The sequence below is a fragment of the Osmerus mordax genome, chromosome 18, assembly GCF_038355195.1.
Source record: "Osmerus mordax isolate fOsmMor3 chromosome 18, fOsmMor3.pri, whole genome shotgun sequence".
NCBI classification, from domain to species: Eukaryota; Metazoa; Chordata; class Actinopteri; order Osmeriformes; family Osmeridae; genus Osmerus; species Osmerus mordax.
Window position 1 is genome coordinate 13624384 of NC_090067.1, and position 21685 is coordinate 13646068.

Sequence of the window (21685 nt, forward strand, 5' to 3'; positions counted from 1 at the left end):
CACCTAGCTCTAACTACATCTGGGAACATCGGAGGTTATCTGGGTGTTCAGTGGTTTAATACCCCCCCTCCCTGTATATCTGTACTAACCAGCCGGTCCTCTGTCCTCCTTCTGTGTCGCTGCGGTCAGAGTCTGGATGTGATAGAGGATGAGGTGAGGATACAGAGAATGTCTGTCTGCTTGTTCACCTGCAGCAGCTCTTGTTGCTGCTACGCACGCATGTAGCTAGCTGCTGGCCATCACGGCCAATTTCATAGAGTCGTGGTGTGCGTCATCATCAAGCAGCCATGCTAGGCTAGGCCAGGCTGTGTCTACATCAAGCAGCCATTGTATGTTGTTTTCATTCCAACTCTGTCAAAGCTTCTCATTGTTTTGTGTTATCTACTTTAAAATACAGTTTTTCTGTAGTTTATCTGACTACATGCATAGGTTTTGTCTCAGATTTTTATGTGTATGCTTTTGTTTGTGCCCGTGTGTGTGTGTGTGTGCGTGCGTGTGTAGATCCTAGATGAGCCCCAGGTCCCCAAGCAGCTCCAGAGCCTCAGCGTGTCAGACTGGTCCAGTCAGCAGGTGGCCCACTGGCTCCTGGGCCTCAACCTGGAACACCATATCCCACAATTCACTGCCACAAACGTGGATGGTGAGCGGCTACTGCAGCTGGGCAGCGCTGAACTCAAGGTGACTGTGTGTGTGTGTGGTCTCTTGCATGTGTGTGTTTCTTCATGCCGTGTGTGTGTGCGTGTGTGTTTCTTAATGCCGTGTGTGTGTGTGTGTTTCTTAATGCCGTGTGTGTGTTTCTTCATGCTGTGTGTGTGTGTGTGTGTTTCTTAATGCCGTGTGTGTGTTTCTTCATGCTGTGTGTGTGTGTGTGTTTCTTCATGCCGTGTGTGTGTGTTTCTTCATGCCGTGTGTGTGTGTGTGTGTTTCTTAATGCCGTGTGTGTGTGTGTGTGTTTCTTAATGCCGTGTGTGTGTGTATGTGTTTCTTCATGCCGTGTGTGTGTGTGTGTGTTTCTTAATGCCGTGTGTGTGTGTATGTGTTTCTTCATGCCGTGTGTGTGTGTTTCTTCATGCCGTGTGTGTGTTTCTTAATGCCGTGTGTGTGTGTATGTGTTTCTTCATGCCGTGTGTGTGTGTGTGTGTTTCTTAATGCCGTGTGTGTGTGTGTGTGTTTCTTAATGCCGTGTGTGTGTGTATGTGTTTCTTCATGCCGTGTGTGTGTGTGTGTGTTTCTTAATGCCGTGTGTGTGTGTATGTGTTTCTTCATGCCGTGTGTGTGTGTTTCTTCATGCCGTGTGTGTGTTTCTTAATGCCGTGTGTGTGTGTTTCTTCATGCCGTGTGTGTGTTTCTTCATGCCGTGTGTGTGTGTTTCTTCATGCCGTGTGTGTTTCTTAATGCCGTGTGTGTTTCTTCATGCCGTGTGTGTGTGTGTGTGTTTCTTAATGCCGTGTGTGTGTTTCTTCATGCCGTGTGTGTGTGTGTGTGTTTCTTAATGCCGTGTGTGTGTTTCTTCATGCCGTGTGTGTGTGTGTATGTGTTTCTTCATGCCGTGTGTGTGTGTGTTTCTTAATGCCGTGTGTGTGTTTCTTCATGCTGTGTGTGTGTGTGTGTTTCTTCATGCCGTGTGTGTTTCTTAATGCCGTGTGTGTGTGTGTGTTTCTTCATGCCGTGTGTGTGTGTTTCTTCATGCCGTGTGTGTGTGTGTGTTTCTTCATGCCGTGTGTGTGTGTGTGTGTGTGTGTGTGTGTGTGTGTGTGTGTGTGTGTGTGTGTGTGTGTGTGTGTGTGTGTGTGTTTCTTAATGCCGTGTGTGTGTGTGTGTGTTTCTTCATGCCGTGTGTGTGTGTTGCAGGCTCTGGGTGTGTCGTCCTCCCAGGACCGAGCTCTGATCAAGAAGAAGGTGAAGGACCTGAAGGTGCTGATGGAGAAGGCTCGGAGGAGCCGGGACAAGCAGGAGAAGCTCCACAGGAAGGAACTGGACCTGCTGCAGAAACACACCCGCAAGTCCTCCGAGACAGCAGAGGGTGCCGCAGAGTGACCCAGGCCACAGACCCACCTTCCCCACCCTCCCTCTACCCCTCCAACCAGTAGCTGTGGACTACAAGTGGCTCCGTAGTGGACTACAGTTCCCAGGAAGAAGACAGTCGGGAGTCCATAGAGTGACTTTACAAGCAAGCAAGCAAGCGAACAAAACCAAATTGAACATGTAGTTGAATATTCCAAGCCTCAACCCCCCTCCCTCGCCGTATTACGATTTCCCTTTTTGATCTTTGGTATTTATTTTGCCAAAATATTTTTGTCTTTAATTCAGGTTTATTTATTTACAGACAGAGTTGTTTTTTGAACAGGACCTCTACCCGTCTCCACGTCTGACATATCAGTTCATGTTTCTCCACTTTGTATGAATCTTTAGACGAAAATGTACATGTATGATGATATACAGTATAAACTTATACATATGTCTAATGTGCCATTTTTGATAGAAGGAAAGTTAATATGTGCGGATAAATCTATGGAATCTTCTGTCAGCTTTGTTAAAGCACAGACTGTGTTATTAGTGGCCCTGTGTAGTGCAGTGCCCAGACATCGCTAATAGGAGGCGCTCCCTCTGCTGCTCTGTCCCAGTTCTGGAGGACAGAAGATGACTGCACAGCATGGACAGTAGTAGTCAGGCTGTTCAGCAGGAAATGTAGTTTTAGACGGAATGAAAACCAAGTATTTTCAAGGAGAGACACAAGTGGTTTCTATGTCTTCAGGAACACTTCAGGAAGTCTTGACACTGGAAGTCTGGACACTGGAAGTCTTGACACTGGAAGTCTAGCGATGAGTGAGGCGTTTACCTAACTGCTGTCCCTGTAAAGGGCCTGTAGACCCCAAACACTTACCCAACATGAAGGACCTCAGCCAAGCTCAGCGGACTCCCCCCCTGAGGAACTGCAGAGTCATCGTGTGAACCGTCTCTCCCAGGTCCCACGAAGGACTGATGAACTTCCTGCTTGTATGCATAATTATAACATGGCTTTTAATTCCGCCTGTGATCCTAACCCTGACCTCTTTTATACAGTCTACACATCAGAAGAACATCGAGCTGCTTTAGATGCTAGAGCAAAACCTCACCTGTGTGCCCCTGGCAGGGTTAAGGGTTAGGGTCGCCCCGCTCCTCCTCTTCCCCGGGGGGGGTTTGGACCATGGCGGCCGAGCCCTCAGTCCTGTTTTCTAGCCGTCGCCTCCGAGCTGTTGTGCTAAAGCCACTTGTCTTATGTCACTGGAATCAGTAGGTAGCGGTGCTGGGCAGGAGGGTGTGCCGGCTGAAACTCATCGTTAAGTGTTGTTTGGGTGGAGGTGGAGAAGTGTTTCAGTTTTACCACAGTAATTTAAACAACGTCACGCATTAAGGAGATTCTACAAATTGCACTAGATTAATACAAAACAGTCCTAACCGATTTTTTTTAACTTGATGGATCTCTATAGTGCGTTCAGTTTTTATGTCTCACTTATGCAATACATCTCAATGAAGGTCTTGTGAGGAATCCGATTGGTTCCGTCCTCTAACAGGAAGTTGGCATCATGTTTACATGCGTAGAACAGCAGTGTTGTGACAGACAAGATGATGGACTAGATCAGTGGTCTTCAACCCTGGTCCTCGTGCCCCCCTGCCCTGCATGTTCTAGAGGTTTCCCTGCTACAACACACCTGGTTCAGATGAACGGGTCGTTATGAAGCTCAGCAGAAGCCTGATAACGACCAGTCATTAGAACCAGGTGTGCTGGAGCAGGGAGACGTCTACAACCTGCAGGACAGGGACCCCGAGGACCAGGGGCCCCGAGGACCAGGGTGGAGGCAGTTATATGACAGCTACAGTGTGAAGCAGTACTTCCAGGCAATGCCACAGAGAAATCATACTGATGTTGATTCATGCTTTTATGACATTATTTATTGTATATGTTTAAAACCAAGTACTTTGACTATTGTTTATAATAACTTATGCAACATTAAGAGTATTAACACAATTATAATTTATCCAAAATTGTATGATTACCTATCTTGCCAAAAAAAGAAAGAAAGAAATATGTAATTTAAAATGAAAACCGTAAAATCGAGTTCCTACGATGAAAGTTTGTATGATCATTTTTAACTTGTGTAACCTGTGGGGTACCCCTCCTTATCTACTCCTCAAGCTGCTCCAGTAGTGACACCTCAACTCTCCTGAATCCTTTTGTAGCGCTAAACACGTCTGATCACCCTGCTCTCAGATACCTAACCTACTCTGTCTTTCAACTACTTTTCTATGTGCAGTGAAGAACTATAGAAGCGATATGCTGTAATACCTCGCTTTTCTATGTCCTGTCATTGTGCTTAGTCAGCATCCATTCTTAGAGCTGAGGGAGGGAGGAAGAGAGAGAGGGAGGGAGAGAGAGAGAGAGAGGAGGGAGATACAGGTCTATCCACATGGATGTCCCACAGCGAGAGATAATCACAATGACATCTTAGAACACACTTTTTAAATAAACTGCTAAGCTTCCCCCTCCTTCTAAGCGGTTCCTTTGCTCTCTTTTGCATTCTGGACAAGTAGAACATTCTGGAAGTAGAACAGGCAGCTATCTGTCACGGAATAAACTGGAACAGAGTTGCTGTCATGACTGGTGTTCTGTGTTTTTCTTGCTCGTCGCATTTTTACATTTTCTGTAGCAGGTCTTGTGTCTGTACTGCCGTGGTCTGCAGCTCCAGAAGCTCTGCTTGTTTACCTCCCCCTGCAGATATCTCCTCTCCCCACATCCCTCCCCCCTCCTCTCCTCAACCTCTATATATATCCTGCCCAATCACACTCCAGGGTCACATTTCACCCCTCCCTCCCCCGTTCTCTCTCTCTCCCGCGTTCCTCCTCTGCCTCTCACGCCCTTCCCTCGCCCCTCCCCAGTCCCCCTGCGCTCAGCGTAGGTCGCGAGGTCACGCAGAGGCGTCCAGGGGAGGGGATGACGGTGGCCCGCGTCGGCCTGCTCCTCGCCCAGATCCTCCATGCTGTGGTGACGTCGTTGGTGGCACGGCTGAGACAGGTGCTGAATCTACCAGGCCTGCTGTCTCTCCTGCGACCAGGACCAGGGCCAGAGTGGGCCATGGAGGAGTTGACCCCCAGACAGGAGAGCTTGAGGCGGCTGAAGGCCCGCTTCCTGGAGGCCTTGGTGGCCAACGACGCCCAGGAGGTCGTGCATGTCCTCCGCCACACCGGCCTGGACATAGACACAGTGCTGGAGGTTGAGGATACCAGCATGCTGCTGGCATCGTACAAACAAGGTAGGAGGTGTGTGTGTGTGTGTGTGTGGAGGTGGATAGGGACAGGACCCAGATAATGGATTTAAGATGATATAAACCCAGTGTTGACTAGTGAGTGAATCCAGGAAAAAATCCAGAAATACGGCGGTATTTCTTAATATTCGTGCTGAAGTGTTACTTAAGTCGGCAGTGTTGGAGTGTTGTACTGAGTTACACCACTAAGTGGCGCTAGACGTCCACAAAAACATCCACATGAGATCCAAAACACTTCTGTCACGTTGACTTTTTCTTTATTCAACACTGGAATTGCGAAACGCGTTCCATCGCCTAGGATACTGGTTGCCAGGCTACACTCTGGATTCGTCGTGGGCGACGGGCATCCACGTGTGTGTGATGAACAACTCGCTGGAAGCCGCCCTGGTGCTCCTCCAGCAGGGGGCAGCGGTGAACAGGAAGCCCAACGGGAAGACCCCGCTGCACGTTGCGTGCGAGGCGTCGCACGCCGACTGCGTCGCCCTGCTGTTGGCTCACGGGGCCAGAGTGAACAGCGTATCGCTGAGCGGACACACCCCCCTCCACTACTGCATCACCAGGGAGTCTGTGGACTGTGCCAAGCAGGTCATCCTGAAAGGTGGGGAGAGGGTGAGGGCTGGAGGAGAGGAAGGGAGGGATGGAGAGATGGATTAACCCAGGACAAAATGTACAAATGGATTGATTTTAAGTATTGATAGATGATTCCAAGTATCTGACCCCGCCCCCCTCCCCCATCTGCCCGCCCCCTCCCCCCCAGGAGGAAAGGTGAACATGCCCAGCCAGAACAGTGATGAAGACACGCCCCTCCACACCGCGGCTCGTTTCGGCATTCCTGAGCTGGCGGCCTTGTACCTGTCCCACGGGGCCCATGTGGACGCCCTGAACTCACGCCTGGAGACGCCCCTGATCACAGCTGCCTTCTGGGCCCTGGACGCCCGCCTGCAGACCTACAGCCAGAAACACCACCTGGTCGCCCGCATCCTGCTGGACCACAACGCTGGTGTGTGCGTGTGTGTGCATGTTAGATTTCTAATTCCCATCCAGTTCAGCTAACTAATAACACATTTTAAAAGTTGGGATGGAGCCATTCTCCTGGCCCTACACTGTTCTAGTTTCTTATTGTGGCGTCCCATGACACAGCCTCTAAAGATGGCCACTGCTTCCCTGCCAAAGACTCAATTTCCCAGAGTTCCCCTGGGGCCACAGCTGCAGGGAGCTGTGTGATTCAGACCAGCCACATCTGAGACTAATAATACAGCATGAGCAACTCTGAGGGAGACAGCCAGGGTTAGATACCTGTGGACTCCAAACCCCAGCCAGGGTTAGATACCTGTGGAAACCCCAGCCAGTGAGCTCCTCAGTGTTTCAGGGAGAGATGGGTACAGCTTGGTGGTTAGAGCACACAACAGTCCTCCTCCCACGGCACTTTTCATAAAAGCCATCTTCTGAGTAAAACGGGTGTCTTTTCCCTCCAGACCCCAACCTCCAGGAGGAAGACCACAAGACGGCGTTGCACACAGCAGCGTGGAGCTGTGACCACGTGCTGCTGCACATGCTGCTGGCGGCGGGCGCCGCGCCCCGGGTCATGGACATGAACGGCTGCGGCCCGCTGCACTACGTGCTGAAGGTGACGGAAGTCCGGCCAGCGGCACAGCCCGAGCTCTGCTACAAGCTGCTGCTCAACTACGGAGCGCCTCGCGTCTACCCCCCGCAGTTCCACAAGGTAGGGCTCAAGGAGGTGTGTGTGTGTGCTGTGTGTGTGCTCAGGGAGGGGTGTGTGTGTGTTGTGTGTGTGCTCAGGGAGGTGTGTGTTCAGGTAGGCGTGTGTGTGCTCAGGGAGGGGTGTGTGTCTGTGTTGTGTAGGTACTGCAGAGCTGCCATGCGTATCCCAGAGCTGTGGAGGTCCTGGTCAACTCCTACCCTAACATCACACACACCAGGAAGTGGAGAGAAGCCATTTCAGATCTCTCCTACCAGGTACCTACAGGACAGGACATATTGGGGGCGGTGAAGCTATAACCTCTTGATCTGCAGACAAATGCTCTAACCACTCAGCTGTCCTAACTCCGCCTCTTCTCTGCAGCAACACAAGGACTTCTACGAGTCCCTGTTCTCCGTGTGTTCCAACACGCCCCGCTGCCTGCTGCACCTGGCCAGGTGTGCTGTCCGCCTGGCCCTGGGGCCTCGGTGTCACCCCGGGGTCCCTCTCCTGCCCCTGCCCCCCTCCCTCCAGACATACCTGCTGCTGGAGCCCCAGGGGCTGCTGGACTGAGAAGAGTGCGTGCGTGCGTGTCTATGGCATCTCTACTGATGCCTTTTCAATACCTGGACCTATGGGCTAGAAGTTACACAGGTGTAGTCGATGACCGAGAAGACGCACTGTGCCCAGGTGTCATGCCTGAACGAGGCTTCGCTCGTTTCTGGTTTATTTTTCGCTCGTGTGGAACAGTGACTCCTTGCTGTGGCCTCTCTCAGATGAACTAAATTCACCCGCAGACACGCTCTCGCTCCAATACCCTTCTATTCGGAGAACAAACACTTGACAAACCGCTCCAAACAGAGAGCTGCTTGTTCAACGTCCACTTGGCTGTATCCATGCAGCGCCTGCTTCACTGTATGGACTGAAAAACACTAATTGCTTAAAAACACTAATTGCTTAAAAGTCAAGCAAGAAGCAGTAAGTATACTCAAATACCAGATCTGTACAGTATGATAATGGTATTGCTTTGTGGAGTAAGCTACCTTTGTACCTTTTCAAGGCCATTTTCAACAAAATTGCTGCAAATTCTTCATCCGGTTCACAGTCATGTTCATGAGTATCATAAAACAAAAAAAGCTGTGTTTTTCAGGCCCATTTACCCTGTGAGAACATAAAGAAAGTAACCTGGGAATAGTCCATCCCACCTGCCGTCACAGATAAGTACAGTCAAGCTCACTGTGGAATCCATCTTTTGTATCAGAGGACCCACGGTATTGTGAATGTGCCCTATCTCATAATCAACTTACATTATATCTTGATGAATACACACAACTCTGTTTCACGCCAGCACTATGGCTAATGTGACCCGGCTGTTTAGCAGCTGGGAGAGAATGCATGCCAGCTCTTTAGAGAGTGGAGGTGATTGGAGCTGTGAAGTCTCTGCTATTAAAGTCTTTGTTCAGGGAGCCTGCGAAGGAGCTTGTCTGAGATTAACTGACACTTCTCTGAAGGTGGAGGGTGATTTACTTCACATGATGAGCGTGGAACATAATGGGTCTGGATCTCTCGTTCGGTGGCTCGTCTCTTCTGAGGGGTCCCTGTCTCAGGTGTCACGGGAGGCTAAGAGGTACTGAGTGCTTCAGAGAATCAAAAAAAAGTCTTCAACAGTTGCAACGATTTTTATACTTAACGTGTGTGTGTGTGTGTGTGTGTGTTTGAGGAGCTGGGCAGAAGCAACTTTCCTAAAGCCATATTGTATAGAGGGTGGCTATAGCTGGGTGGTTAGAGTATATGACACACAAAAAAACACAAATTCAAATCCACCTGGCAATGTATGCACATTGGATAAAAGCTTCTACTAGATAAATACATAAAATATAGTAAACAGAATCCATCAGAGAAGTCATTTTAAACGGAGGCAATGGCAGGTGAGCCGTCAAGGTCATTCCGGACCATGTGACACACATTGCATAACGCTGCTGAAAGAGCTAGTCTAGCCAGCGCACGTAATAAACAACTCCTGTTGATCAGACCCACCTGTCTTGTGAATGACCTCACAGCACAACAATATTTATAGTTGTCTGTTTAGCGTGCAATGATGGGTCGATATCAGCCATCTAGTTGAGAGGTCTAGTTGTGTGTGTGTGTGAAGTTTCAGATGGCTTCAGAAGACTGCCTGACATCCTGACTGGCCTAACACACATACTGGTTGATTCAGGGCCTTAAGTCTGTTGTCCTCAGTTTTTTATAACTGAGCATGCAATGGAGGCTATATATGTGATTATAATCTTCTGAATAAAAAGAGGGTGGGATAGATTTGCCTTTTCCAGAAGGTAAAAGTGTGATAGAATGTATAATGAAAACTGTCTGCCGTGAAATGGTCAGTGCAGAGGCGGCTGTTGGAGTTTATCCGAAGCTTTCCATGAGCGTGGCTCTTCACAAAATCTATCCACCAATTTTTCCTTTCATTATCAATAGGGAACTTAAATGGCGTTGCAACGCAGCTGGATTTCTTGCATCCAGGGAAGATGCAGTTGTGGGTGGTGGGAGACATCCTGAAGCTAGCTAGCTAGCTGATGTAGGCTACAATAACAGTACAGCAGGAGGAGCCATTCAGTGATCTGGCGTAGATAGGGCGAAATGACTTAGATAGGGAATTTCTTGGATCCGCCCATTAAAACCTGATCTGAAAACGGAAGAGAAACTGTTCTTTGGTTTAACTCCACATTTCAGTGTGACAAAGTCTTAGCGCTTTGCACATGCTTTCAGGAACTCATTTCACACGTATATAATGTACTTAGAAGCAAAACATGAAATTTACTTTACAGGATCTTTAATATTGTGTTTATACAACAGTAGTTCCGACCAAATCATTTGATTGGACAAGACGCTTTCCACGTGTGTTGATATTTGGCGATATCAGCACTGGGACTTTAAACTTTAGAGCTAGACTACCTGGCTGTATAATTCCGTTTACCTTAACGACCGTTACTAGTATCTGTCTATATCAAGCTGTGAACTCATCGGAATCAAACATTTCACCAAAGAGACTGCCAACAGAGTCTCATTTCACTGGTTGCACAATAAATGGAAACATACTAATTATAAATAACAAAGTGGCTGTCTAACGGCAACTTCTAGCTGGACCTATACTAACTCTTAACGACATAGTAGGCTAGCTAGCTAGCTAACAGTAGTCGCTTTTGTGCAAGATATAGTTTGTGTTGCTTGGCAACAGTCCAGCGGAGATCACGTGTTTGCTAAGCAAAATATATTATTGAATTATCAAAATCTGTTGTCGCTTTGTTAGCTAATAAATGGCTTCTCAACTAATTACACTAATCACACTTGAGCGAGTGTGTTCATATCAGTAGCAGGGCTGTGATTACCTTTGACACTCGTACTGTAGGCTAGAGCTCTGCGGTAGTCTACCTACTGAACGACCGAATAACTAACTGCTTAAGTACAGTAGCGTAGCGCTTAAACTCCGACCGACGTTTGAAATTAAGTTCATACTAGGGTACGTTTGAAGTTACGCATAGCTGGTACTGGTTTCCTAGAAAGCATGGCGTATTCATTTACTGAGGTCATTCATAACGGTTACTCATCAAGTCAGTCAGTGACAAAAAAAATTGGAGGCTTCATACCAAATAATTTCCCATATAGTTTATTGCAGGTTCTAATGCCAACCCACTAACTACTGTTCTGAAAGCAGAAGGTGATGTAACAGGAAGAGCCTAGCAGAAATACACAGCAATCAGTCATGAATGTACAGCTTTACATTCCAGCAGTCAAGTGAGCAGCTTTCACTAGTTATTGCCATAGATCAACTGATTGCACTTTATAAAGCGTAAGCAAAGGTGTGTGTGTGTGGTTAACATACACACACACACACACAGCAGGAAGAATGGCAGTAGATGGCTATAGGATGCCAGCTTGGTCAGTGTTCATGGTGATCAGACGGTGAAATATCAGCGTTCACCAGCATACAGTGAGGTAAAGAGAATGCAGGTGTGGTCATGTGACTAACGAGCTATAGAGCAGTGCAGGGTCGTAGTGTTGTTTAAAACCACAGGGCCTTTGACTACTACACTACCTTGAGACCCTTGCCATTCACTTCATCAGAACACCTTGGAGGTACGAATCAGAACAACCAGACAGAACGAATCGAGTACCGAGAGGTAATACGGATGGCTCTCTCTCTATCTGTGATCCTGCTGTGCTGTCTTGGGACAAGAGCTCATGCAGGGAGGTCATGCAAGCTTAATCTCTCCTCCACTAGGGGGTCAGATGCAGGAAATACGACATCAAGAGGAATATTCTCGTTAACGCTAGCTACCAAACCTGGCCTTGTCTCTGATCGTCCCCTTGTGTTTACGAGATATTGTTTACAGAAACGAGACTAGAACCGACAGAAAAATCCTTGTCAGAGATGTGTGACATGCTAGCACACACAGGAAGTACACTTCTAGTTCAGAGAACGGTTCTAGATCACATGATTGGACTACCTGTAAATGGGTTACGTGTGAGAACACACATCTAGGACAGGGATCTGAACTAAAGTGAGGTCCAATCAGATCTGTTCTGGGTTGTCTAAACCCACACCACTGTGCCAGATGAACTGCTAAACTAGTCCTGGGAACATGGTCAAAAGGGTTAACCGTTCACTTATATATATATACGGTATATGGACATACAGACACAGCACTTATGGTGATAATACAACAACTATGAAATGCCTTCGACGTCCTGAGATCATGCAGTCAACCCTGAATCAGATTTAGAGGTCTGAACAGTTTGGCGGTAGAATTAATGTTGGCACTTTAGAGTTTTTTGTTGTTGTTGGACACCTTCCTTTGTGACACACTTAGAAACTGTGACTGGTTAGAAAACAGATATGACTATAATTGGGATCATTATTAATAGTCATTCATGCAATCATAAAACCTATTTAGAAATAGCCAATTAAATTAAACTGGTTTAACACATTTTTCCAAACTGTGTCCAAGGACAGTTTTTATCCTGTTTAATGGCACTAAATATCATTCAATAAATAACTTTTTAAATAATCCTTTTAGTAATTTTACAAAAATGGTTTTAACTGGAACATTTTAAATAAATTTGATCTATTTGAGTCTCATGGTTTCCTTGTATATCCACAAATGTTGGATGTGGATATACTTTTATCTAGTTTAAAGAATTTCAACTTAGGCCAGTAATAAGGAATCAACGTCACTTGATCTTAAAAATAAGGTCACTTTATCGCCCTCAAGTATGTGGAAGGGATCATTTCAGGTGAAAAAATAAAACATTGTATAACCCAGAGCAGAATTAAGCTACTGATTTAACTGATAAAGAGGTATGTTGTAGGTTAACAAAAACCCTAGCTTTTTCACTGTTTGTGTTCTGTGATACTGATTGAAATAAATACTAAATTAATTTCAGTGTGTGGCCCACTCAGCCTCTCACTTTAGTGAATGGAGAACAGAGACAAACTATTTGAACTGGTCTCAGGTCATTTTCTTCCTCTAAACCAGATCTCGGGTTATTTTCTTCCTCTAAACCTGATCTCAGGTTATTTTCTTCCTCTAAACCTGATCTCAGGCAAATATATATATTTTGAAGCCCAAAGCACACAGTACAACAAATGTTCGACGACAGTGAGAAATATTTGAATCCATGTGATTCAACCGGATAAATGACACGAAACCTGTGCATGACCTGTTGCTACATGTTACACAACAGCAAAGACAGATACTCTAGTGATCTACAGTGCCATGTGTTTTGGGCTTCATGGTTCAGGTTGAATCTGATAAAGTTTAGCTGGTCTAAAATCTGAGGGCACAGGCCACACCCTCCCTCTGTCCAGTCCAATCACAGAGGGGGCACAAAACACACCCCCTCTGCCAAGTCCAATCACAGAGGGGGCACAGGCCACACCCCCTCCGCCAAGTCCAATCACAGAGGGGGCACAGGCCACACCCCCTCCGCCAAGTCCAATCACAGAGAGGGCACAGGCCATACCCCCTCTGTCAGTGTGATTGATGAATCCTTCCAATCTCTCGATTTAGTGATTCCTCTTCCTCCTCTTCCTCCTCCTCCTCTTCCATGTTGTCTGAACTGGTCCAGTGTCTTACTAGCTCCTCCTCTCATACTTGCCCAGCTTCTTGGGATCCTTGCTGGGCATGCACCAGTCATCTGCCTCAGTGGTGGTCTGGTAATGCCTCAGAGCAGACTTGTTGAAGACAGGAAGTCTCTCCACAGACTCTGTGGACAAGGCCTGAAGCACAACACAGAGAGATGAACTTTAAGAAAGACCATCTCTCTACGAAAGACCATCTGAAGTGTGGGTGGGTGTGTAGGTGTGTGTGTAGGTGTGTGTGTAGGTGTGTGTTTTACCTTCAGGTAGATGACAGCAGAGGTTCCGTAACCCTCCATGGAGTACAGCTGCAGGTCTCCCTGGAAGTACTTGGCGTAGAGACGGGAGATGGGGAGACCGTAGCCGAACCCAGCCTAGAGGAACCACAACCAGAGGTTACAATGACAACACTGTCACCGGGGAGGAACCGGAACCAGAGGTTACCATGACAACACCAGGGCCGATTACAGCATGCCAACACAGTAACACATCAAATTACTTAACCCTTTTGTTATCTTCGGGTCATTCTGACCCACCGTCATATTGCGACAACTTTACCGCATACAAAAACAAAGTGAAGCATTTTCTTTTAACCGTTGGGCTGTCTCAGACCCCCCACATTGTGAAGGTTAAAAGAAAATTATTTTTATTTGTTTTTGTATTGGGTAAAATTGGGTAAACACAACGATGGTTTGTTATTAACCTTTGGGTCATGTGACCCGAAGGCAGCACAAGGGTTATAACAGCAATATGTAAAGTAACCATTATGGCTATAGTTACATTTCTATTATACAGATGTAGTCAGGGTTCCTTTTCAAGCAGGCTTGGCTGTACTGGGTCTCCAGTTCCAGGTTAATGTTCGTTAGTCAATAAGCTACATCCCGGTTTGTAATTCAGCTCATTTACAACCATGTTCACTCTGGAAGACGACGGCAGAGATCCGATTATCCTGGTGAACATTTACCAGCTAGGACATGAGAACCAGCTGAGACTTCATATAACATAAAAACAACAAACTTATAACGTTGTGCTTCCTGGTTGTGAGTGTGGTACTTCCTGGTTGTGAGTGTGGTGCTTCCTGGTTGTGAGTGTGGTGATTCCTGGTTTTGAGTGTGGTGCTTCCTGGTTGTGAGTGTGGTGCTTCCTGGTTTTGAGTGTGGTGCTTCCTGGTTGTGAGTGTGGTGCTTCCTGGTTGTGAGTGTGGTGCTTCCTGGTTTTGAGTGTGGTGCTTCCTGGTTGTGAGTGTGGTGCTTCCTGGTTGTGAGTGTGGTGCTTCCTGGTTGTGAGTGTGGTGCTTCCTGGTTGTGAGTGTGGTGCTTCCTGGTTGTGAGTGTGGTGCTTCCTGGTTTTGAGTGTGGTGCTTCCTGGTTGTGAGTGTGGTGCTTCCTGGTTTTGAGTGTGGTGCTTCCTGGTTGTGAGTGCAGCTCACCAGGGGGGCGTTGCGGGAGTTGTCGATGTGGACGGGGCTGGGAGCGGTGGAGTACATGTAGCTGAACAGACGCTCAATCTTCCTCAACGGGACGCCTCCTCCCCGATCTGACATCTACACAACACAAACAACAACACAAACAACAACATAAACAACAACACAAACAACAACACAAACAACAACATAAACAACACAAACGTACCTTGATGGTTAAGTCTTCGCTGCCCAGTGAAACACGGACTTTAACCGGCGGTAGGGTCAGACTGGTTTCATGAGTCTCTACAGTAGCTCTCATGGCGTTCTGGAATACACACACACACCACTGAGCATACCAACCCTAATATAGGCATTTCAAGTTTTAAATGAACATGAGTCCAAAAATCCAGAAATATTGCAATGCAAAGTTAATACAACAACTCCTGTAACGAGCGTCGGCATCAAAAGTGCTGTAAGTTCTGTTAACGAGTAACTGTGTGTTCCCAGACGAGAGAGCTGCACTACCTTGAAGAGTTCAAACAGCATGTGGTACAGGTGAGAGGGCACATACACGATGTGGAGAGGCTGGTTCACGTCTTTGGCTGAAAAACAAACAGAGTTGACTCAAAAACCGTCTCCAGGTTTCACATCAGTTCTCAAATGAATAGAATCATGTATTTACATGCTGTCTAAGATTACGGAGGGAAACTTGTAACAAGTTGATGTTTCCCTGGGGCCAGCTGGAGAGAGTTAAGAGAACACCGCTGCCAAATGGCTCAACGCAAACTATGACATAACCGTGCTTATGTGCAGTGCCATAAAAGTCTAATGGGTGGTTTGTTATGAAAGTTAGGCGTCCAAAAATATGTAACATTTAGTAAAAAAAAAGCATCGGCTAGATGTATAAAATGTCAAACGAAATATACTTTGAAAAAGTATATTTCCCTGTTTCGGTCTAATCTCAGAGCTTGTATCGGTCAGTTCTTTGCTTCAAGGATCATTATCTTTTCTCTCAACTGCTGAGTCCCAGTGATGAATGAGAGCTCCACTCACAGTTGACTTGTATGATCTCCATGTCGGGAGATGTCAGATAATACTGTTCACACAGCATCTTGGAGCTCTCATAGGCATCTACGGAGAAGAAACCAAAGATTCATTAAACATAAAAGCGTAGAAGAGGGACATTGACAGCCTAGTAATTATGACAGTCGTATGACCCCCCCTCCCTCAGGTCAACTTTGACTAAAACCATCTCGGCAGACTGGATGATGATGCCAGGAGAGGAATCGGAATACATGCTGGTGCTGGGATGAGGACAGAGATGATGACAGGGATGAGGAAGAGAGTGGGTACCTTTGATCACCTCCACCACATCACAGTTGGGGTCGATGCTGCCGATGTGTTTGGGATGGGCAGGGTTGGCACTACCGTCGAAGATGAGAGCTGGGAGCAGGAAGAGAACATTTACTGTACCACCCCACACGGCATCACACACAACTAACTCCTCTGCTACTGTGCTCAAACACACTGTACATTTACACCTTTATCCACTGCAAACATACAAGTAGCACATGTGGAAAGTACAGCAGAAGATCAAGAGTCAGCAGTTCTAACAGTGTTTTAGTGCCAGAGAGTCCAGGAACCATCTGTATTCCCCAGGCACAGTACACAGTAACCACGTCTCAGCCATGAGCTGAGCAGCCTGGTTCTGTGTGTGTGTGTGCGTGTGTGCGCGTGTGTGTGTGTGTGCGTGTGTGGGGTGTGTGTGTGTGTGGGGTGTGTGTGTGTGTGAGTGTGTGTGTGCGTGGCCAGTCCAGGCAGGTGACGCTCACAGTGCTGATTCATGAGCATGCGCGTGGAGATGCGGCTCATGTAGAAGCGATCCAGGAAGTACTGGACGTTCTGGTTGGTGACGGGGTCGACGCCGAAGGCCTCCTTGTACTCGACCACGCCCTGCGCCATGGTGGGAACCACGTCATTGTGCCGGTTCCTCACGTTCACCAGCGTCTCTGTGAACCTGCCAGAGGAGACCAGGGCTTTACCTGTGGTTGCCTGGGTACACCAGGTACTGTACCTACAACACACACACTCATGCTGTCTCTCACACACTCACGCTGTCTCTCACACACACTGTCTCTCACACACACTCTTGCTGTCTCTCACACACACACACACACACACACACTGTCTCTCACACACACTCACGCTGTCTCACACACACACACACACTGTCTCTCACACACACTCACGCTGTCTCACACTCACTCAAACACACTGTCTCACACACACACACACATAGTGTCTGTTTCATACCGACTTACTTTTTCAGGATCTTTTTGTCATCAGGGTCTTTCTCCAGGAAGTCCACAATCTCCAGAAGACTCTGGGAGTACCTGGAGGGTTAGGGAGATACCAGCACAGGGTTAGGGTTAGGGAGATACCAGCACAGGGTTAGGGTTAGGGAGATACCAGCACAGGGTTAGGGTTAGGGAGACACCAGCACAGGGAGTCTGACACCTGACTGGAACCCCCCTTACCTTCCTGTCATCACAGAAACACCTGACATGAAGGTAAAGGGCTCAGTGGTTAAAGCATTTGACAGTATATCAAGACATAAAGGTTTGAACCCCCCTCCCCTCTGTACTGTATGTCACTTTGGATAAAGTGTATGCTAAATGAATACATAATTATTTTCTTATACTACTACATTTACATTTACATTTAGTCATTTAGCAGACGCTCTTATCCAGAGCGACTTACAGTAAGTACAGGGACATTCCCCCGAGGCAAGTAGGGTGAAGTGCCTTGCCCAAGGACACAACTTCAGTTGGCATGACCGGGAATCGAACTGGCAACCTTCGGATTACTAGCCCGATTCCCTCACCGCTCAGCCACCTGACTCCCTACTGGATAAAGTGTATGCTAAATGAATACATAATTATTTTCTTATACTACTACCGGTACATAGACAACCTTCATTTAAACACAGTTTTAAAACTGAATGTAATAAATACTGGAACAATACTGTTATAAATGTACAGTAGGTTTTGTCTCATACAATAACTACTACCCTGACTCTACTGCTTGTTTAGGAGTTTAGCAGACAGGGAGAGCTGTAAGTAAGCCTGCCTGCAAGGGAAGCAGCAGCTCTGTGAATCACAGCACTCACCATGCAGGCTGACACTGGGGAACTAGGTGAGGGGTCAGAGCCAGCCATGTTTTTAAACCTCTGACTGTCCCTCGTCTGACCTTGAACCCTCCTCGCTTCCTGAACGTGCGCTTTCGGCTCCAGTCCCACCAACCCCATAATAGAACCTTCACCCGGGCCACTTGTAAACAATGTTTCAGGTTGTGATTTGTTTAAGCACAGCATTTATTGTGTCACCTCCTCTTAACCACCAGTAAAGGAGGAAAAAGATCAATATGGTTGTTGTCTGGCAATCCTGGTGGAGTTGAGTGAGGTGGACACTGCCCAGATTGAATCAGACAGCTAAGTTTAGACATCTTGTATCGGTCCTGAACACAGTTCTGTATTTTATAAGATGGCCTGACGGGAGGTGGATGAACTGCTCACTAATCTAACCACAAGTCAGTTTACTGTAGAGGTTGATAGCATTTTACAAACCGTGTTTCAGCTCAAAGGTTCACGAGTGTGATTATTTATCGAAGTCATGCCCTTTAGTTTACCAAAAAAATAAACATTAAATCTTGGTAGTTCTCCCACTGTAGTGGTCATATGGGTCTCTAGGTGACAGCTAATGGTGGTCTAGAACCAGACACAGGTCACAGGACTGTCATGTCTCCTATCAGGAACCGGACCTCCTGTATCTGTCACCATGGTTGTATTCAAACCCACTATTCTACTGTGGAACTCCACATGACCCAGACAGGAGCCAGGGACAGCTGCCACTAAGTGGCCCTACTGGGTGTGTGTGTGCATGCGTGTGTGTGTTTGGGGGGGGGGGGGGTAGTTCTGGGTTCGCATCAGAGAGCTGGTGAGGTGAGTTCCCTGTATTGTGACTCTGGAACGCAGGGGGTGTTCCTCTGTGGCGATGTGCTCTCTGCATGTGCTGGGTGTAGGAGTGAAGTCATGGATGCAGGGGAGAGCGAGGGATCTAACTCAGAACATTCCACACTGCACACATCTGGCAATGGGATGAGGCATGAGACGGGATTGGTCCAAATGAGGGTGGGCCGGGATTGGTCCAAATGAGGGTGGGCTGGGATTGGTCCAAATGAGGGCGTAGACACTAGTATTAGAGTTTGTGGCTAGAGAGAGACAGACTTGGGGGAGGGTTTAGCTTAGTGGTTGGAGTATTTGACCGCAGATCAAAAAGTTATAATCTCCCCACCCCCATACTGTTTGTTTCTTGTGATAAAAGTATTGAACTAGTAAAAACCTACAGGCAGCCAGCTATCCAGGAACAGAGTTGAAGACCCATGGTCTAGAACATCCTCTGATCAGGAAGGTGGGGGGGTTGGGGGGGGGGGGGGTTGGGGCGGTTGTTATCCTGAGGAGTGAGTTTAATCAGATCAACTTGAGTTATAACAACCCGATGTGTATACGACTAAGCTCACCAGCTGAGCAGCAGCTGTAAGGATGGGGTGCTGAGCAGCTTGTCAGGGAGGAAGTCGATCTCCTTCATGATGTTGGCGAGCCTCACAGGAAGCTCCTGTCGCAGAAACACGAAGGACGTCTTCTCACAGGCATTGGCCGAGCCTGCAGTCACATGACAAGAATACAGGAAGTTTCAGACAAGGATGGCCTTGTGACAGGATAGGACACGGTCCAGGAAGCTAGAGTGGACATTATCCCTTGGACATTTGCTGATTTTATCCAGAAGGTGGATTTAGCCTAATCTTCAATTGAAGAGTTTAGTTTTTTATACTGTAATCTACTGTGGGAAATCAAGTCAAGACGGCCTGGGATTTGTGAAAATGCATGCAAAGCAAAAACTTAAATTAATTCAACAGGTTTGTTGTTAAACCAAGATAACAAAACGTATTATGGCCAGCCACATTAAGATTGCTAATTATCGGTTCAACGAAAGTCATATGACTGTGGTTGTAACCGGTTTGACAGGTTACAGTACAATGTATATTACTAAATTCCTTGAAAGCAACTTTGTACGTCTGATTTCCGACTGTCCATGATAAGTATCAAGAGAATAGCAAGTGGTCCGGAGAAGGACAGTGACTGCGTAACGGTGTCAGGTTTTGCATAGCTCTATAGGAAGAGGAATGGAAAATAGCTGTGACCGGAGGGCCCAGTGTTCCCATGTTATGTGACCCACTAAGGCACACACTGTCCTGACCTGTCAACAACGACAGCTGTCACGTTTTCACTGACCATTAACTTATCCGTCTCAGCCAAACGTGTAAATGTTGTTGTGGACATTTGGCTAGTGACTACAATGCCTAGTCATCTGGATAAACTCCAAGTTTATATTCTTGCATGCTGTATCAGCAGTTTGATGAGGTGTAAAAACTTACCAAAATCTATGAATTGCTTCATGGACAGTGGCGAAGGCGAAAACTTGGAGAATCTATCCACCTTTTTTTGTATACCAGCCATTGAGCTGCTTTTCATCAAAAATTGCGTGAACTTCATGTTGTAAAAAGTGTGCAAACCTCCGCTTGTTGACTGGTTCAGGGTGCCCTTTCTTGTCAACAACACGATTCAGTCTTGCAAGCGTTAAGGACGTTGAGCTAGCTAGCTCTAGCTAGCTGGGCAATGTTGGATTGCCACCGATCAACGCAGTTAGACGGACATATTCAACGAAGCTTCTGTCAATGAATGAAAATAATTTCTCGATAGTGATCAATGTATTTTCATCCTCTTAATTTGGGACGTGCAACAGAAGATCCGTTTCAGGAGGTACTTCCTAATCTCGACCTCCGCTGTTGTGGATGTCTGGTGAAAAAAATTAATGAGATTGTCGTTGGATTTCACCAATGAGACAACACTACGGCGCCTGTGGGCGGAGTTTGAAGTGCTGTAAAGCGGCTCTCGTACTGTTGAAAAGTTAGCCTACTCTTATTCAAGGTGATGGGATTCGACCTCTTCATTAAATCTCAATGAAAAAATGACAACGGTCTGATTCAAATATAATTTTAAAAAGCAAATATACATAAGAAAATGAACTGACGGTACTAATGTATTTCTCTAAATTGTCAGTAGGTGGCGGCATTGTAAAGCGAATAGGAAAGAGACGCACTGCTTGTGTTGAAAGAAGGTGGGATTTCTATGTGGTAGCATATTTGGATGAACTCGTGCACCTGCTTTCATGCTTTTTCTAGGTTATTGCACGCAAAACGTTTATTTCTGACCACCTGCCTCATCTGAATTAAACTCTTGAGTTCTGTAGCCAGAAGTGTGCGCGGTGATTAGCCGGTACTAACTAGGATGTGGTGATCCGTCGGTTGCAATGAGACAGCATCTTTGCCAGTGACACATCATTATCATTCATAGGAAATATAACAAGGTAGGCCATATCAACGCCTTGTGTGGCACCATTATTTTAATTTATTGTATTAGTAATTTGCATAAATTGAGTTTCATTGTCGTTGTCATATTCTGACAATTTAAATTTGCGATGATCGTTTGGTGTCATGAGGCGAGGCGTCCGAGAAAATGACGTCATTGCTAATGATGAAACTTATAATGTGTCAGATGTCTTAAAATCTTAACACACGAGCCGGTCATTTAAGCAACTATTTTGACATTTCTGTTCGTAAATAGAAATATGAAGACAGCTGGAGCGAGACACATGTCGTGGGTTTCGTGCCTTGAACAATTACTGATATTTAATGTCGCTTTACGTATTCTTCCAGTGCCACTCATGTTTTGAGTGACAAGTTGATACGACAGTTTGGAGTACATTATCCTTACCATACCGCTGTCAACCCCTGTAAAGTACAGGTGTGATGTACACATCACACATAGCTTCTATCCAGGAGTGTACAAGGCATCACACTATGAATTACAATTTCCAATGTTAATTTACGTCATATTAAACGTCAGGTAACCTTAACCGTACCACAGCTAATGACCACACCCAGTGAAGGCCTACATAGCATCATCCTACCAGGGCACCATCTTGCCTTGTGACCTGATTAGCAGTAGGCTATGCAGTGCA

The 21685-nt window shown here is 46.6% G+C and overlaps 4 protein-coding genes across 4 annotated transcripts in view; 3 read left to right on the forward strand and 1 right to left on the reverse strand.

Annotated features, from left to right (window-relative positions):
• ppp1r9a (protein phosphatase 1, regulatory subunit 9A) overlaps positions 1-4610 on the forward strand; it is a 32729-nt gene extending 28119 nt beyond the window's left edge. The window contains exons 20-22 of the mRNA XM_067255454.1: positions 130-153; positions 502-678; positions 1852-4610. Of these exons, the coding sequence (XP_067111555.1) occupies positions 130-153; positions 502-678; positions 1852-2037 (387 nt within the window). The 3' untranslated portion in view covers positions 2038-4610. The remainder of the gene's footprint in view (positions 1-129; positions 154-501; positions 679-1851) is intronic.
• Positions 4611-4969: 359 nt separating this feature from the next.
• Positions 4970-8473, forward strand: asb4 (ankyrin repeat and SOCS box containing 4). The gene is made up of 6 exons (XM_067255955.1): positions 4970-5291; positions 5602-5901; positions 6061-6303; positions 6779-7026; positions 7167-7280; positions 7387-8473. Exons 1-6 carry the CDS (start codon positions 4973-4975, stop codon positions 7573-7575), a joined length of 1413 nt encoding a protein of 470 aa, XP_067112056.1. The 5' UTR covers positions 4970-4972; the 3' UTR covers positions 7576-8473.
• Positions 8474-10653: 2180 nt separating this feature from the next.
• Positions 10654-20410, reverse strand: pdk4 (pyruvate dehydrogenase kinase, isozyme 4). Its single transcript, XM_067255539.1, has 11 exons — positions 20040-20410; positions 19125-19266; positions 16868-16939; positions 16379-16563; positions 15900-15989; positions 15600-15677; positions 15072-15148; positions 14773-14871; positions 14571-14684; positions 13402-13515; positions 10654-13282 (listed from the first exon to the last, which is right to left on the reverse strand). Exons 1-11 carry the CDS (start codon positions 20155-20157, stop codon positions 13139-13141), a joined length of 1233 nt encoding a protein of 410 aa, XP_067111640.1. The 5' UTR covers positions 20158-20410; the 3' UTR covers positions 10654-13138.
• Positions 20411-20822: 412 nt separating this feature from the next.
• dync1i1a (dynein cytoplasmic 1 intermediate chain 1a) overlaps positions 20823-21685 on the forward strand; it is a 35554-nt gene continuing 34691 nt past the window's right edge. Inside the window, exon 1 of the mRNA XM_067255371.1 lies at positions 20823-21031. The gene's annotated coding sequence lies outside the window, so the exon portion shown is untranslated. The remainder of the gene's footprint in view (positions 21032-21685) is intronic.